General features: G+C 35.4%; 1 protein-coding gene across 1 annotated transcript in view; it reads right to left on the bottom strand.

Annotated features, from left to right (window-relative positions):
* Window positions 1–214: 214 nt before the first annotated feature.
* The window catches only part of ERICH6 (glutamate-rich 6), a 36,066-nt gene continuing 19,932 nt past the window's right edge, over window positions 215–16,348 (bottom strand). Inside the window, exons 11-14 of the mRNA XM_012642878.1 lie at window positions 9,244–9,329; window positions 7,128–7,283; window positions 4,425–4,653; window positions 215–481 (exon numbers count right to left, since the gene is read on the bottom strand). Coding sequence (XP_012498332.1) covers window positions 218–481; window positions 4,425–4,653; window positions 7,128–7,283; window positions 9,244–9,329 — 735 coding nt within the window. The 3' untranslated portion in view covers window positions 215–217. The remainder of the gene's footprint in view (window positions 482–4,424; window positions 4,654–7,127; window positions 7,284–9,243; window positions 9,330–16,348) is intronic.

The following is a 16,348-nucleotide window of genomic DNA, read 5'->3' as shown; positions in this document are numbered from 1 at the left end:
TTTTGCTGATTTGCTCATTTTCTGGTGTTGGGCAAGTCGAGTTGTTTAATTTTCTGACCAAGAATGTAAACCAGTAATGCTCAGGATATGTTCTAAATTCATAATATAGCATATTTCTTGGTATTTCCTAGTCATTTTGTACACTTTTTTGAGACCTCCCAATCTTCCTCCCCCGAAAAAAAGACAACAAAATATATGAAAGTACCATCATTCATAGTTAAATTTTTTCATTTATTATATTTGTTATTGTTGTCATTGTGTCTTGGTTTATACCAGAATTGCGACAGAGGGTAATTAGTTTTAGAGAAAGTGAGGAAAGGTAGGAAGGTTGCTTTAATTTTTCCCAAATCTGGCTTGAGGGAAAATTCACACATCCTTCAAGTTTATGAAACAGGCGCTGAATCTTTATCAAACTGGCCAGCAGAATGAGGTCATCTCCACTGAGATATCGGAGGACTGGAATCTCCTCGGGGTTTGGTAGCTTTTCAGCAAAGAGAAAGAGAAGGGAAGCTCAGAGGCCAAGAGTGGAACTGGGGAGGTGGGAGGAGCCAAATCACGGCCCTAATTTCAGGTTAGATTCCCTATTGAAGGTCCAGTCTAGTTACCTGTAAGCAAGGGCAGTGACATTATTCTAATCCCGAAAAGGAAAGAGCTGAAATGCTGTGGAGACTCAGGAGACTGCGTGGAATTTGGGTACTTCCGAAAGCTTACAATTTATTCAGGTAATTTAACCAGTATCTACTGAGGAGAGTAGGAAGATCCTCTAACAGGGTCCCTTCCCTGGAAAGTGCCCAGTGGGGGAGGTGTGGTGAGCACGAAGGCTGGGTATCCATTGGAAGGCACGGAGGGGGCAGTTTTCCTCAGAGAAGGTAGGACCAGGATAACTAAAACAGCCTTTCCTTCTCCTAAATGTGCCCCTACTTCCAGGAGACTGTTCGGAATTAACCTCTCCATTACTCTTCCTTGGCCTCTGCTCTCCCCACTACCTCATAGCCTTTGAGGATTCTAAGCTGATACTGTCTCCTTGCAGCTTCAGAAAGCTGAATGGATCTGTTAGGACGGTCTTGCCTGAGGTGTTTCCAGTCTGTGCCTTCAGGGCCAGCCTAGGAGGGGTAGTTAGCCTCAGTGGGGTAGGTTAAATGCAAGCAGAACTACTACCTTCTGCAAGCAGAGTGACCACTTACCTGCAAAAGGTGCAAGAACTTGCAATATCCTTCTGCATTTCCACACCTCTTTCCATAGAAAGGAAAGGAGGAAGAAAAAAATATGAGATGCACAAATAACAAAGAAGGATCAAGATCTTTAACCTACACTTTAACACCAGATCCCATAACATGACAGAAAACTTTTCACAGATTAAATCAATGATGGTTCTAATGAGAAAGATTTCATCAGCAGGAATAATTTTAAGGAATTCTTAGAAATCAAAAAGCAGATGAGGCCTTATCTATAGGGAGATAAGTGACTAAATGAAACCAGTAATGCAAAACACACACATTCTGAGTTTAAAGTCAACAGAAGTGAGGAGGAGGAGGGACCCTGAAGTATACATTAGGGTGATCAACTGGGAGGCGGCCCCCTCAGCTTCCCCTTTGTGTTGAGCACTGGTGCCCACAGGCTGAGCACTGGGGGCAGGCGCTGGGGCAGCCTTCTACCCCTCAATAGCACGTACCACTTCTCTGCAGTGATGGAAAGCAAACTTTGGTAAGCAGAACAGGGAAACAGAAATTCTCAAATACAAAAATGAACACACAACTGAGAATCACCAAATACTTGAGGCCATGAAAGAGAGGCACCAGATTTACCTAGGAGAGAAACTAATACTTAAGAAAACACAATTAATAGACAGAGGAAGACTTTGGGATATATATAGTTATTATTTTCCGAGGGATTTGAGAGGATGTTTTTGTCAAGGAAAATAAACAACTAGAGGACTTGGAAGTTAATTCTTGCATATAGAAAAAAGGTATGTTAACAATTTTAGACTAACTATTAAAATACAGTATATTAAAAGGCTAAGTCTTTTAGGTTGAGGAAAGCAACAAAATCTAGCTATATATATATATGCTGTTTTCAAGAGACATATGTAACTCAAAACCACATAAAGAAAGTTGAAAATCAAAGGATTTGATCCTTTGATTTGTATCAAGCAAATGCTAATAGAAAGAAAGCAAGTATAGCAATTTAAAAGCAGATAGAACAGCATGTAAGGCAAAGGGCATTGAAAGGAAAACTGGAATAATATATGTTGATAATATTAAAATTCTTATTTTCAAAATAAAAACAAAACCCTCACTATTCCACTGAGTCACATAATGGGCATAGCTGAAGAGCAAATGAGTGAGGTTGAAGATTGAGTTGGCACGGGGCCAACGGTACAGCTCACCAAAAAGATAGTCAATGTCTTTAATTTCCTAACCACAGAGCTTCAAAATATATAAAGCAAAACTTCATAGAAATACTAGGAAAGATGGACAAATTAAGAGACTTAAGTACATTTCTCAGAAATAAACCAAGGATATAAAAAGAAAAGAATAGAGAGAGATGTATGAATAAAACAATTAGAATTTTATATCAAAAAAGGAAATTTGTATCAACAAACAATACACCTTTTTTGGTTAAATACACATGAAACACTCATAAAAATTAATTTAGAAAATATCAATATATTCTAAACAGTAGAAAAAAATACAAACCACAAGCCCTGATCATTTAGAAAATTAACAAGAAAAGAATAATAAATCTTTATATCTATTTGAAAATTCAATGACTACTGAGGTGAAGAGATCAAAATAGATATTACAAACTATTTAGAAGTGACAGGAAATAAGAGTACTACATATTAAAATTTGTGGTAAAGGAGCAAAGAAACACTTGGGGTGGAGTGGAGGTGGGGGTGGGTATTACTAGTTTAGATAGATTGGTCAGGATAGGACTCTGTGAGCAGAAACTTGAAGGAAGTGAGGGAATAGCCATATGTTAGTGGTGAAAGAACATTTAGGTTAAGGGAATAGCAAGCGCAAAGGCCCTGTGGCAGGAACATGCCTGGTATTTTCTAGCAATAACAAAAAGGCCAGTGTGGCTAGAGCAGAGTAAGTAAGAAAAGAATAATACAGAGAGACTATTAAAAGGAGGTCTAGAACATATACAGTAACTCGGGCTTTTTATAGAACCTTGGGTTTTACTATGAGTCAGATTAGATAGTTTTGACCAGAGTAAGGTTTTCAAAATATTACTCTAACTATTGTGCAACATAGCAAGACCATGTCTCTACAAAAAATAAAAACATTAGCTGAGTGTGGTGGTGTATGCCTGTCATCTCAGCAACTTGGGAGGCTGAAGCAAGAGGATGGCTTGAACTCAGGAGTTTGAGGTTGTCGTGAGCTATGATGATGCCACTGCAGTCTAATGTGGGCAAAAGAGAAAAACCCTGTCTCAAAAAAATTGATGAAACGAAGGTCCTCAAGATTGTAAGGAACTTGTTCAAAATCACACACTATATATATTATATATGCATATGGCTACACGCAAGTCTCTATTTATATCTGTCTCTACATCTATAGTAAGCTACTATTTACTGAATACTTATTCAGTGCCAAGTACCACGATTGGTACTTTGCATTCTCATTGAATCTTCACAGCAATCTGTAAGGTAGGAATCATTATCCCACTTTATAGACAAGGGACTGAAGTTTAAGTTCATTCACTTAGTCAAGTGGCAGAGCTGAGGTTTGAAACTACAGGCTGCAACCGGAAGTTCATGTTCTTAGCCATCGTGTATTGTTGTCAGTCACTGACAGTGTACTCTGGGCTGTGCCCTGGGCGAGGTACTGGGGATAGAAGAGTCATTAAAATAGGGAATCTACCCTTCAGGAGCTCACGGTCCAGAAAGAAATGCAGCCATGGGGGCAAGTAAGGCAGCATGGTTCATTCAGCAAGTGCAGGGACAGAGGCAAGAACGTGGAAAACCCAGCTAAGGACATGGTTGACGTTGATTAGCTGAAGGCCCAGGAGGTCTGGGAAGTGTCTCCAAAGAGACAGGGCTTATGCTCTGTCTTGAACGTGATTAGAACTCAGGTCTCCAACCCAGCCCAAGGCTTTCTACCATAGCAGAGAGAAGAACAAACACAATACTAAATTCCAAAACAAAACCCCCAAAGCAGCACTACTCAGTCACAGAGCAAACATTCAATAAGTGTTAGTTGGATCCAAATCTGAACTAAAAGGAATTTCAGAAGAAGAAGAAATAATAAGGCTGCCTCAATTCCATATGAAAATTTCACTATGTGTTTTTTTCATTGAATTCCAAAATTCTCAGTGGACAGTAGATTATGCACAAGTATAATCTATCAGTAATAACATTACCAAAAATTATTTTACTTATTATTCTAAATGCTTTAAACTGTTTTTAAAAATGTACCTACCTTCACTTTGGTTCCAACACTGATTCTTGCCTGTTGGCCCATTGCTAGAAAAGTGATAGAAATCTTGTCTTGTTCTAAGATGCGAACTCCAATATGATGGTTCAAAGCCAGAAAGACAGGTTTAAATGAAACAAATGGTGAGGAAGTGGTGGAACTTGACCAATTCCAAGCCCTTATTCTGTTGCCAGCTTGATCTGAATATTGACCTCCCAAGATATTGATGTATACCCTAGGCAGGAAGGAAATTAAAAAATAAACAGTAACGCTATAATCCAATGATGGAATTAGCCTTGTCACTTGCTAACCAAGGGGAGTAACAGTTTACGTTAGCCAATAGCATATGAGTGGTGGAAACTTCAGATAATCTTAGAAGTGATAATACTGTGACTGAATTCTACACTAATTTGAAGTACTGGGTCCAATTCGAGGCCATACTGATAAACTAAAATGATTCAAAGGATGGAACTGGGATGGTAAAGGGGTCTGGAAGGACGAAGAGGGAGCAGGGAAAGTTTAGTCTGGAAAAGAAGAGACACAGGAGAGTAGGCTATTCCTGAAAGAGGGGTAAGGCCAGTGCTCAGGTTTTCATCATGCCAAAGTGAAGACCCATGGGTGTAAATGCTGGGGAAGCCCAAGTTAACGTCAGTACGAGAAAGCTGTTTTCCAACAGTGTCCTCCAACTGGGAGCCACGTGTCCGTCTAGGAGGCCTCTCATCAGGGATGGGTGTGTGGGGGAGAGGCTCAGGAACACCCCTGAGACCCCTGTAGTAGAGAAGAGCTCTGTAAGGAGCAGAAGTGGAACAGAGACCAACCGGTCCTCCCCAATCTCTTAGCATCACCAATGCCCCTTTTTACTACATTACATTTAGCCCTGCACAGGCCGAGGCCCGGTGGCAATAATCACAGTGCCATTCTATTCAGCTATCTCCTTGTCATAGTCTCTCACCCTCTGCCATCTTGGATCACCATCCCCATCTTGAGGAAAGAAAATAGGTATAGTTCTGGGTACTTAGAAAATTGGCTTAATTTGATAATGAATTTAAAAAAAAAACTAGATGAATTGGCCATGAGGGCCCCCTATAGTAAGATAACTAACATCTCATTTCCCCAGTATTGGTTAGTGGTAGTAATCTAATATCACAAGTGCAAATGAGGAACTGAGGTGATCATTTTATTATATTCAGGAAGAGAGAGATTTAGTTTTACCTTGAAGGGTGGGTGAAAATCATATTTGGCTAAAATTATCTAGATAAATCAGTGCTGTGTTTATTTAATAAACATTCTCTGGGTCTATACCATGTAAGATACACTCCTATGTAGTGGCAAAGATTTAGGATGTGCCTTCAGGGAACGTCAGTCCAGCAGGGGAAATGGACTTGCTACATGAAAGCCAGATAGAAAGTCTATGAAAATATCAAGGAGCCATGCCAGAGTGCCCAGGAGTTCAGTTTGTGGGTCAGCGGATTCATAAAATCAATCTAGGAGAACCAATTGGTTTCCAGTTTAGAAACCAGTGAATATTGGTGACAATTAATATAGCACTTCACCAAATGAAACATAGAATTGCTACTGAATCCTGAAATGTAAGTAGAAATTTTCTAATGTACACAGTGAGAATGTATTGACTACTGCTTTGGACTGAAAACCCAAATAGCTCACTGTGTCCTAACTTTCTCAAGTACTGGCAGTATACAAACATTGCCATTATTGGCAGAGTTTCCCAAAATGAGATTGTTATACCTGTAAATAATGTAAAGGGGGAGAAGGAGATCTCTTCCTGAAAAGCTCAAAAAGTTTAAGTTGTATTTGAAATTAGAACCCAAATGTCACTTTTTCAGGTTAAATGAAATAATATAAAGTCACAGAGTATGTATATTAGTAGATCAAATTGGGATCAGGATAATTTATGTAGAGTTTTTTTTTTTTTTTTTTGAGACAGGGTCTTGCTCTCTTGCCCAGGCTGGAGTGCAGTGGCATTATCATAGCTCACTGCAACCTCAAATTTCTGGGCTCAAGGGATCCTCCTGCCTCAGCCTCATGAGTAGCTGGGACTACAGGCATGCACCACCATGCCCAGCCAATTTTTCTATTTTTCGTAGAGGTGGGGTCTCACTATGTTAGTCAGGCTGGTCTTGAATTCCTGGCTTCAAGCTATCCTCCCACCTTGGCCTCCCAAAGTGCTAGGATTACAGGAGTGAGCCACTGTGCCCTGCCTTCTTTAGAGATTTTGTTTGTATATTATTGTTGTTGGTTGTGGCTATAGGAAGCTTACTAGTTAGGACTGTATCTGAAACAGTAAAAACATAGTGTAGCAACTGTCCATTGACAAATTATTTCCATAGATGAAACAGCATAACATCACCAAGGCACAGGCTCTAAAGACTGCCTAGGTTCGTATGCCAAATCCCTAAAATTACCATATAGTTTATTAAGATTTTTTTTATATTGCAGTTATATAGTTCCTATTTTCTTACTGTTTATAGAAAGAATATACTGAGCTTTGTTTTATATAGTAGCTTGGGATTTTCCTGAGAAGCATATGGAATGGCATAAAGCAAAAATATCTCTGAGTTGAATGTTACTATCTAAAGACCATAAACTTAAATATATCTTCTTAAAGCCATTCATATAATTTTAAAAGAAAAATAAAATTTCATATGACCAAAAAATCAAAATGGCCACAGAAGGAACCTAGAAGCCTACCATACATTTCCGTTGGGGTGATAGCAGGAACTTCTGCCAGAGGAATCCAGCACTGCCAGGATGGCAGGGTTGGTGGGCACATCTTCTTGGACTATACATGTGAAACCATATGTCTTGCTGGGCACTCGGATGATGGCTAGGTTTCCAGATGGATAGCTGAGGTCAGATAAGGTCATGTAAGTTGTTCTAATGGTCCTTGACTATTCTGGAATAAACTTACTTTATGAGAGAGCCCTATGAAATCATAAAGCACTCCAAATATGGGAAGTACTATTATTACAAAATGATTTTATGCTTTTTATGTGGATCAAAATATATTTAGGAGATGCAAAAATCTCTAACAAGATATTAGCAAATGAAATCTGGCAATATATAAAAAGGATTATGTACCATGATGAAGTTGGGTTTATCCCAGGAATGCAAAGTTGGTTTGACATCTGAAAATCACTTAATGTAATATACCATATTAATAGAATAAAGAGTAAAAAACACATGGTTATCTCAATAGACACAGAAAAAACCATATGACAAACTTCAACATTTCTTCATAATAAAAAGACTCAATGTACTTCGAATAGAAGGGAATGTCTTCAACCTGATAAAGGGTATCTACAAAAAACCCATAGCTAAAATCATACTTAATGGTGAAAGACTGAATGCTTTCTCCCTAAGATCAGAAACTAAACAAAGATGTTATCTTACCACTTCTATTCAACATTGCACTGGAGGTTCTAGCCATGGAAAGTTGAGGAAAGGAAAAGAAATGAAAGGCATCCAGATTGGAAACAGAAGTAAAACTGTACCTATTCACAGATAACATGCTCTTGTATATAGAAAATCCTAAGGAAACCATAAAACAATGTATTAGAACTAATAAATGAGTTGAGCAGAGTTGTAGGCTATAAGATCAATGTACAAGCATAAATTGAATTTCTATACATTAACAGTGAACATCCTAAAAATCAAATTAAGAAAACAATGCCATTTTCAATAGCATCAAAAAGAATAAAATATACTAAGGATGATTCACTAAATGTTAATACTCAGTTTATATCTAGGCTGGCCAGAAGTCCAGAGATAAAGTAAACACAAAATTGATTCTAAGTCATTTTGAAAGCAGCCATAGCCTTCAAGAGAGTTAAGAAGAACTAAAGTCAGTGCATGAAATAATAACTAATAATAAAGGTTGGATAAGTTATTTTAAATTTACTAATATAATTAAAACCCTACACTCTGATAGGGCCTAGGAAACTAAAACTTCATTATGCTTCCTATGCCATGAAAGTCATTTTTCTGGTTTATTGTTGGTGTTTGACTGAATATTTAGGAAACTGTGACTAAAAATGACTTTCTTCTACAAATGGAGGGCTTCAGTTCATGAAAAAACCCTCCTCATTTTTTTTGCTTTTTGTTTTTACTTTCCTCAAAAAATTAAGTAGTCTGTATGTTGAAATATTAAGTAAATAGCCTGGCCATCAGGCAGAAGTCCAAGTGATTGATAAAAAAAAAAATGTTCCATGAAATGAATATTGAATTTTGGTATTAAAAAATTACATGCTACTCATGGGTGTGAAAACTGGTACACACTTTCTGGAGGGTGGGGGTTGGGGAGGATGCAAAATCTATCAAAGCTTTAAAATGTCCAAACGTCTCACCCAGAATTTCTAACCTTTGGTATTTAATGCAAAGAAATAAATAATAAATGCAACAAGGTATGCACAAAGTTGTTCATTTAGCTGTTGTGTATAATAGCAAAAATTGTGAAACCACCTTTGTTGAGTAATAGGGGATAGATTAAATGAATTATAGTGAAATACCATGTGGTTATAAAAATGGTGTCTCTATATTTATTGCATGTTATATATTTCTAACATTATGTGAAGGAGCCAGTAATGAAATATGAATAAATAGTTGGGGAATTGATTTTTAAAGAACTATATATATGCTCATAGACAGAAAAAAGTAAGGAAAAATATATTTTAAAATGCTAACAGCTTTTCTCTCAGTGGTAGAATTTGAGGGTAATTTTTTTCTTTATATTTTTCTGTATTTTCTTTATCTATCTTTTTTTGAAAAAATAAAACCAATAAAAATAATATGTTGAAAGAAAGGATACAATATTTGCGTTGTCCCATCTGGAAATGAAGTCAGAAACTTGCTCCCATGTTTGTAGTGCTTCTGTAAGAGCTCGTTTTGCACAATCTATACACCACAGAAAAGAAAACGCTTAACTGTGAATTGCTTCAGATAGAAAACAGTAAGTATGACAACAATGGATGTAGATTGATCGCTAGACAGTGAATTTTTGGCCCTGCTTCGATGCCAGGGGACAATCCTTAGCAATCATGTATAGATTGTCCCTAACCACTGCAGTATAACATGATAAAATCTTTCTGAAAAAATCTGACATTACATATATATTTGAAGTGAGATTTTTGTTTTTATTTTTAGTTTTTTACTTTATACACATATTACTATAAAATCAAAAGAAGATAAAAACCAGCCCCAGCACACACATTCTATGTCCTGGAGTGTTGGTACAACACTGTTTAACTCTGTTAAAATTCTTAGAACTGAACATCTAAAAAGGATAAACATTACTAAATGTAAATTTTACTTCAATGAATTTGACATAAAAGAGAAAAAAACTCCAGGATAAGCTGCAGCAGCTGATGTCTCTTCAAGGTTACTCTTGAAGTTCATTTGAGCACCACACTTGTGGAGTATGGGAAGGTGAAGACACACATACAGGGAAATATTCCTTATTATATCTACAAGTTCAACTATTTTATATGTAAAGTTCAATAGGGAAATGAATTTTTACCCTACAATATTTTATAATAAACTGAAGACTCAATTTAATTCTATTTATTACTAATCTTTTTTTTTTTTTTTTTTCTTTTTGTGAGACAGAGTCTCCCTCTCTTGCCTGGGCTAGAGTGCCGTGGCGTCAGCCTAGCTCACAGCAACCTCAAACTCCTGGGCTCAAGAAATCCTTCTGCCTCAGCCTCCCGAGTAGCTGGGACTACAGGCATGCGCCACCATGCCCGGCTAATTTTTTCTATATATAGTTTTAGTTGTCCAGCTAATTTCTTTCTATTTGTAGTAGAGACGGGGTCTCGCTCTTGCTCAGGCTGGTCTCGAACTCCTGAGCTCAAAAGGTTCACCTGCCTCGGCATCCCAGAGTGCTAGGATTACAGGCATGAGCCACCATGCCCAGCCTCTAATTCTGAATTGAACTAAAAAAGATACAGGAATTCCTAGGGCTAAATAATGAAATGATCTAAATGTTCATGTAAATGTTGCCATTTATTTTGAAAGCTAATACATATTTTTACTTTTAAAAATTATGAAATACGGAATACATTTAGATAGCTCTAAAACATGCTATTTCCTTAATGAGTAATTATAAAGCAAACACGCATGTAATCACCATCCAGGTCAAGAAATCAAAAAATGCTGACACTCTAGAAGCCCCTGTCCCAATGTGTCCATCCCAATGTCAACACCCTTCCTTCCGAGATGTAACCACTAGTCTGATTTCATAGTAATTTCTTTGCTTTTCTTTGCACGTTTATCATTTATAAACATTATAGTTTAATTCTTCCACTTCTGAATTTTGCATAAATGAAATCATACATTATATGTGTTTACGTTTTGTTTCTTTCTGTCAACATTATGGTTTTTTTTTGGTTTTTTTTGAGACATAATCTCACTGTGTTGCCCGGGCTAGAGTGCCATGGCATCATCCTAGTTCACAGCAACCTCAAACTCCTGGGCTCAAGCAATCCTTTTGCCTCAGCCTCCCGGGTAGCTGGGACTGCAGGCATGTGCCACGATGCCCGGCTAATTTTTTCTATGTATTTTTAGTTGTCCAATTAATTTCTTTCTATTTTTTGTAGAGACGGGGTCTTGCTCTTGCTCAGGCTGGTTTCGAACTCCTGAGCTCAAACAATCCGCTCGCCTCGGCCTCCCAGAGAGCTAGGATTACAGGCGTGAGCCACCGCGCCCGGCAACATTATGTTTTTAAGATTCATACATGTCTTAGTATGTAGCCGTAGTGCAATAATTTTCATGTGTGTATAGTATTCCATTATATGAATTTATCATTCATTTATTTATTCTATTGTTAATGGAAATTTGGGTTGTTACCAGTTTTGGGCTATTACAAACAATGATACTATGAACATTCTTATACATGTATGCTGGTACCAGGTTCCTCTAGGATATTACACCCAGAGGTGGAATTGCTGGATCCCCAGGTATACTTATTTTCCACTTTACTAGATAATGCCAAAATGATTTCCAAGTTGTGCCAATTCACACTTCCACTAGCGGCAAACAATAGCTAATGTTGCTCTGTATCCTTTCTAAAACTCAGTACTATCACATTTTACATTTTTTAACAATATGGTTGGTATGTACTGATTTCTGGTTGTGGTTTGAATTTCATTTTTCAGGTTGCTAATGAGGTTGAGCACCTTTTAATATGTTTGTTGAACATTTGAATTTTCCCCTTTGAGAAGCATCTGTTCAAATTTTGGGGGGTCCATTTTTCTGTTAGGTTGCCATTTTTTTCATGTTGACTTATAAAAATTTTAATTTATCAAATCCTTTAAGACTACTGCTTTTTTCCATCTATTACTGAATCTTTCCCTAACCCAAGATCATATAGCCATCTGCCTATTAATATATTTAAAAAATCTTTATAGTTTTGCATTTCCCATTTAGGTCTTTAGTCCACTTGAAATTGATTTTTACATATGGTGTGAAGTAATGGTTCCAATGTTATTTAAAAAAAATATGGATGGATCCCCAATTGCCTCCGCACTATGTATTAAAAAGATTATCCTTTCTCCATTATTGTGCAGTGCCACTGCTGTCATAAATCAGATATGCATAAGTCTGATTCTAGACTCTTTATTCTGCACATGGATTTCTTTGTTTATCCTGCCCCAGACTATATTTTGTAATAGATCTTAATATCTGATAGAGCATGTTCTCCTCTCCCCAGCCTGTTCCTTCGTCAAGAGTGTTTTGGCTATTCTAGGTTCTTTACATTTCCACATAAATTTTAGAATCAACTTATTGAGACTTCCCTTCCTGGGTAGGGGGAGGAGGAGAAAAAAAAGACTTCCCTTCCCCCAACACACACAAATTAACAATCTTGTTAGGATTTGATTGAGACTGTATACATCAATAGCTCACTTTGGGAAGAATGTCATCTTTAAAATATTTACTCTTCCAATCCAGGAACATTAGATCAACTTTGTTAAATGGATTATTCAAATGTTCTATAGTATTACTGCACTTTTTTTGTCTTGTCCTCTCAATTATTGAAAGAGATAGGCTAAAGTATCTCACTGTGATTATGGATTTCTTTATTTTTCCTTTTACTTCTCTGAAATTTTGCTTTATATATTTTTGAGACTGTGTTAATATGGGAAAAATATTTTGTATTGTTATATCTTGCTGGTAGATTGAAATTTTATCATTAAAAACTGGTCCTTTTAACTAATACCTCTAGTAATGCTTTTTAACTGATACAAGTAAAAGATATAAATATAATCTTTTAGTTAGTATTTTTATGATATATCACTTTTATTTATATTTAACATTTATATCTTTATTTATCTTTCTATGTCATATTTAGATATGTTTCCTGTAAACAGTATGTAGTAGAAATAGTTTCTTTTTTTAAAAAAGTCCAATCTGATAGTCTTTGTCTATTAACTGTGTATTTATATGTAAGTAGTGACATTCCTTGATGCTTTCTACTTGCTTCCCTGTTATGTGTTTTTTCCCTTATCCTTGTCATTTGGAGGTATTTAAAACAAATCATTCTATTTTTTGTTCCACCTGTACTAGCTTGGAAGTTATACTCTCTGTTTCTACTATTTTTCTGGCTGTCCTAGAAATTTCAACAAGCAAAATTAATTTATCAAAGTCTTAAATTAATCGATTTATTTGCCCTTCTCCTGAACCAAGGACTTTAGAACACTATAATTGCATTTAGCCTTCTTTCCAACTTATGTCCTATTGTTGTCATGCATTTTTATTCTATTCGTTCTTTTGAAACTACACAAACTGCTATCATTATTGTTTTACCAGCCCACTTTCAGTTTTATTCATATATACCATATCTGGATATACAGTATGTATGCTCTTCACTTTTCTTGCTCTTCATTTTTCTTGAATCACAGACTATCTAATTACCAAAGAATAGTCCTAATAATTTCCTTTAATGAAGGGCTACTGGGGACAGACTCTGTTTTTGTCAAAAAATGTCTTTTCTGACATTTTCTGACAAAACATCTTTCTTGAAAGATATTTTAAGCAGGTGTAGAATTCTAGATTGGCTATTATTTTCTTTCACCCCACTGAAGACATTTATACTGTCTTTGAGCATCTATTGTTGCTGTTGGGAGGTAATCTGCTAGTTTCTCCTTTAAATGTAAACTGAACTTTTATTTCTCCATTGCTTTTAAGATTTTTTGGTCTTTGGTTTTCTGTAGTTTCATTATGATGTATCTAGGATTTTTTTCCCCATACTGCTTGGGATTCAACGGAATTCTTAAATTTGGAGATTGGCTCTTTTATTAGTTTTAGAAAACTGTCATTCATTGTCTCTTTAAATATTACCTCTGCCTGATTATCTTTTTCCTTTTTTTCTGGGATTTTATATAAATTGCATTTCAGACCTTAGACATTTCATTTTATTTTTGTATCATACACTCTCTTCTGTATTTCTTACTCTTTCTTTTCTTTTGTCACCATAGTGAATTTTTCCCCCCTTTTTCAGGGCATTAGTTTTCTCTTTAGTTGAGTCTAAACTGCTTTTTAACTCTCATCTTTTACATTTTTAATTTTAGTTGTATTTTTCATTTCTGTAAGTTCATTTTTTTCTTTTAAAATCTGCTGTCACTTTACAGTTTTTGCTTTCCTCCGTATATCTTCAAGCTGATCTTTTATTTTCATAAACACAGTTAGATTACTTCATTTTCCAAAGTCTTTCCAGGGCTCTTCTTATTGGATTATTCCTCTGGGTTTTTAATTGTAGTGTCAAGTTTTCTTGTGTTCTTGGTTATTTTTCACTGTGTACTGCTAATTGAACTTGAAAAATAATTTATAGGAGTAATTTGAAGGTCGAATGAGTGACCTTCCTCCAGAGAGGATTTGGATTTGCTTCTGTCAGGCATCTGGGTTTGCTGCCACCCCTTAAATTCTGTGCCACCCAAGAGAAACAAACTAGGCCTCAGTAATTTAATCTTGGGGAATCTATTTTGAGGAACTATACTTATATAGAAATGAACTTACACACAAAGATATTCAAAGAATATATATGCTATTAAGTACAGCAAAAAAATTGTTAATAACCTATATGTCCAAGAACGCATGAATGGTTAAATAAGCTATATGAAAAGCTACATCACTATTAAAATAATGTTAATGTAAACTATATAATATTATGGACAATTTCTTTTTACTATTAGGTTAAAAAGAGATAAAAATTACATATATGATACAATTATAAGTATATTAATAAAAACTTATGCAAAAAAAGTCTAAAACAGTGCTAATAGAACTTTTGATTATAATAAAAATGTTCTATATGTCTTCACTGCAGTATGGTAGCTACTAGTCACATGCAGCTATCTAGGACTTGAGGTATGGCTAGTGCAACTGAGGAATTACATTTTTAATTTTATTTAATTTTAATGAATTTAAATTTAAACGGTCATATACAGTATTGCCACCATATTTGGTGGTACAAGTCTAGAAAATATCAAAATATTAGTGTTTAGGGGGAAGTGGTTGGGACTTTTGGTAATCTTCTCCTCTTCTTTTTAATTTTCTAAGGGTTTCAAATGTTCTTTAATGTTTAACCAAAACATAAGACATTGTTACATAGTCTAGTAGAAGTTAAAAGGCCAATTCTGCACCAATTTTTTTTGACAAATTGTTAAATATGTCATGTAGCCAAACTTCATGAGAGCTTTTAGAATTTCAGTTAAAACTGATTTTCTAACTAAGTCTAGAATTTAATTATGCTAGCAATAACAAAAGCCTTTAATATGCTAAAAAATTCCCCAATATATTCTCCCCTTCTATCAAAATAAGTACCATAAAACAAATGAATTGTTATTAGAAATGTTCCTTATGGAGCAAAAATGTAAATTATCTCTCATGGTCCTACTTCTGTGGGTCATGTGTATTGGTTAGTGTTAATGGAAACAGAAATAAAAATAATTATTTTAATTTTAGCATGTAATTTGTATTTTTTTTCAATAACCCCTTTATTTGTACATACGAAAGCTTCCAAGTGAAGTAAATGTTTGGAGATTTTCAAGAAATGTCCCATTTAAGCTCTTCCAATATCTGTTAGAAGTAGAATACCCTAAGGTTAAAAAAATCATGTTCCACATTTGTAATTTGATTATGGTTTGAAAATAAATTTGTGGCTAACTATAAATGATTTCACTTATTAAATTATAAGATGTAGTTTATTAACTGTGCAGATGCATAATTTTTAGAGCTGCATACTATAGAAGATAAAGTTTAATTTTTCTTTTGTCTCTCCAAATTGTCTCGTTTGTATCTTATTTCATTTGGAGACTTCCGTTGTTTTTCAAAGCCGAGAGGCATGTTAAAATGGTTATTGAAGGATGATCTCTAGTAGGATTCCATTTTCAACCAAACAAAGTTTTTCATAAAACATAAGATTCAGAATCTCAATTGATTTTCCTATTTAGCATATAGAAAGTCATGGCATGAAATTTACTTTTATTTAAAATCTAACATTCTTTATATGTTTTCTATCATTTGCCTAATAATTAATGAACTATATTGGAATACCTTGAAATGTTTCTGTGTTTTATTCTTGAATTCACTTACTCTTATGTGATTTTTTTCCTGAAATGTTTGTGTGTTTCTGCTAATTAAAATTCTGGCTGTAAAATCATTATATGCTTATTTCAGGGATTTAAAAAATGCATAAAATAAAAGTGATTCTCATCATCAAAAAAAAACTGATTTTCTAAAAATAGTCACATGTACTCACCATTAAATTGGTACTAATCAATCAAAACTTATGTTTACATATGGAAGTAACATTCATTGAGTGTCAGGCAGGTGGGAGAGGGGAGAAGAGGATGGGTAAACTCACACCTAACAGGTGTGGTGCACACTGTCTGGGAGATGGGCATGCTTGTAGCTCTGAC

This window comes from Propithecus coquereli, unplaced genomic scaffold (assembly GCF_000956105.1).
Source record: "Propithecus coquereli isolate 6110/MARCELLA unplaced genomic scaffold, Pcoq_1.0 Scaffold19, whole genome shotgun sequence".
Classification (NCBI taxonomy): Eukaryota; Metazoa; Chordata; class Mammalia; order Primates; family Indriidae; genus Propithecus; species Propithecus coquereli.
The sequence above is the reverse complement of the archived record's forward strand: the minus strand, read 5'-3'. Positions and strand labels throughout refer to the sequence as shown.